This window comes from Nansenia antarctica (assembly GCF_963989245.1).
Source record: "Nansenia antarctica genome assembly, chromosome: 4".
NCBI lineage: Eukaryota > Metazoa > Chordata > Actinopteri > Argentiniformes > Microstomatidae > Nansenia > Nansenia antarctica.
In genome coordinates, this window is record NC_137689.1 from 48,086,851 (window position 1) to 48,089,486 (window position 2,636).

At 46.4% G+C, this 2,636-nt stretch overlaps 1 protein-coding gene across 1 annotated transcript in view; it reads right to left on the minus strand.

The window, feature by feature from the left end:
• The window catches only part of arhgef28a (Rho guanine nucleotide exchange factor (GEF) 28a), a gene marked incomplete at both ends in the record, with an annotated part of 61,717 nt that extends 59,667 nt beyond the window's left edge, over positions 1 to 2,050 (minus strand). The window contains one exon of the mRNA XM_080529389.1: positions 2,018 to 2,050. Within this exon, the coding sequence (XP_080385515.1) occupies positions 2,018 to 2,050 (33 nt within the window). The remainder of the gene's footprint in view (positions 1 to 2,017) is intronic.
• Between the last annotated feature and the right edge of the window lie 586 nt (positions 2,051 to 2,636).

Consider the following 2,636-nt stretch of genomic DNA (forward strand, 5'->3'; position numbering starts at 1 on the left):
TCTCCTTCATCAGCTCTAGACAGTGTAAAGCACCACTCACATTAGTCTCAATGAACCCGAAACACAGACGTGCAGCAGACCTCCACCAGGTGATCGCTCATTGCCATGCCAACAATAACACCAGGCCCATATCGGCCCCACTCATCCACTCTGATTCATAGGAAACACACTCACACCTTGACAAGCTGCGGTTCACGCCTAGGAACAGACACTGTCACACGTCCTAAAACACACACTCTCACGCACATGCACGCACGCGCACGCACACTCAGGGTCAGAGACACTTAAACTCATTCAACAGCAACTCAATAAATCTCAATGTGAACATTTCACTCGGGAACAAACCACAAACCGCCTCTTGAGGCACAGGCAATTACACGGAGAGGGCGGGGGGGAACTCGCTGGGAGAACTCTCGCTGCTTACTGTTCAATACAGCCATTTGTCCATTGTTCTGACTCGCGGTTTCTGGTGCGAGACAGGCTCTATGTTGTCTTTGTAGCAGTCCCGCCATAAAAAACGTTAACAGGGCCAGTTACAATAATACAGTGTAAATCACAGGCGTATATATACCACAGTGTACGTACACAAAGCCTAGCATTGAAACCTGGATCTCATTCAGGGGTGAGGGTAGTACTGCTGAGCTATGACCTTAGGGTGGAGACTCCACTTCACCTCAACAGGAAAGTGTGTGTTCAATTTGCAAAAGTCTGACTCACACGCATTGTTCGATAGGCCTACAGTAGGGAGACCTTACCGTGCATTTGAAGGACAGAGATTTTTGTTCACAAGAGGTGATTATCTACACTGAAAAAGGAAAGCTATGGCATAATTGTTACATATCGCAATGACCCCATTCGACGAGCATGTCGAATGTGACCTATTCCCTGTAGTCTCATTTTCAGACCACACCTCTGTCGAACCGTGAATAACCAAAAGGAAATGTCTTCAGGTCCCCTCTGAGAATGGTGACATAGCAAAACAAACAGACACTCTCTGCCCACCAGAAAAAATCTGGCAACGCTTCAGCGATTTGGCCCACCCAGGCTTCGGAGAGAGAGAGGGAGAGAGAGAGAGGGAGAGAGAGAGAGAGAGAGAGAGAGAGAGAGAGAGAGAGAGAGACAGAGACAGAGAGAGAGAGAGAGAGAGGGACAGAGAGACAGAGAGAGAGAGACAGAGAGAGAGAGAGACAGAGAGAGAGAGAGAGAGAGAGAGAGAGAGAGAGAGAGAGAGAGAGAGAGAGAGAGAAAGTAAGAGAGCAACTTAGTTCGAACCCAATGAAAATAAATGGGGAACTTTGAAACGAGCCTCTGAAACCCCACTACTAAAATTCACTTCTAATAAGAAACATGTGTACCTAGTGAATAAACCTGGCTTCTTTGGTCTAGACCTATACCTTCTAAGGACCAATAAACACTACATGGATCTTTCATTTCTTCATACTCTCGTTTTCTGGGTCCTATTTCCTTAAGACTGAAAAACCCCACTCCACACATATACACACTCACATACACACACACACACCACACACCCACACACACGCACACACCCACACACACGCACACACATACATACATATATAAGGTTATGCATGGTTTCAGTGGGCTGTGTCATCTGGTGAACAGGCCTAGTAAAGCGTAGTGTGTCTCTGGGGAGAGGGACCCAGCAGGGTAGGGTTACACCTGCAGATCTGACACCAGGCCGGCCAGCCTACACCCCCCCCCCCCCCCCCCACCCCCACCCCAGAGGAGAGAGAGAGGGAACAAGGAAAGAGAAAGCGCTTAGAGAAGGATCTGATACACAGGAAGAGCCCTTCGGAATACACATCACTGACAACACACACACACACACACCCACACACACACACACACACACACACACACACCACACACCACACACCACAAACACACACACACACACACACACAGGAAGAGCCCTCAGAATACATATCACTAACAACACACACACACACACACACACGCAGATGATGGGACAAAAGTGTACTGGAAAAGTACTCACATATAGAGGTGCCTCTCCTCTGTTCAGCTCCATCCTCAGGGCATCTGACGGAACAGTGGGAAGAAAAGTGTTATTACAAGTGTTATTACAACTGTCATACCTGACATGTCACCACAACCTCTGTTCATAATCGAAAGCGTGACCAGAGAGGAACTGTCCTAGATGACTGTGGTGTCCACCTGGTTAATCGGCAACAGCTACATCATCACAAGGGTCTCCGTGAGACACAACCTAATCCTCTCATCCCTGGCCTGTGGGAACATGGCGTCTTCTATGGAACACTATTATCCTTTTAACATTCCCTGCCCTTGTTTTTCTCTTTTTTCTCCATGGGAAACGTCGATCCAATCTCGAAATCTTGACTGTTTAAAGGATATTCTCAACCGCTTTGTATTAGAATACACTGTAAGACGCGTTGTTGATATATTGCTGTATATACAGTGGGGGAAATAAATATTCAACACATCAACAATTTTTGTAATTCAACATGATTTCCATTGCAGCTATTCACACGACATTTAGACCAGACATTGGTATTAACTGAATGGAACAACTAAAGGGATTGTAACACTACGATCCATAAAAAAGATATGTGCAATAAAGGGTTATGACACAGGTA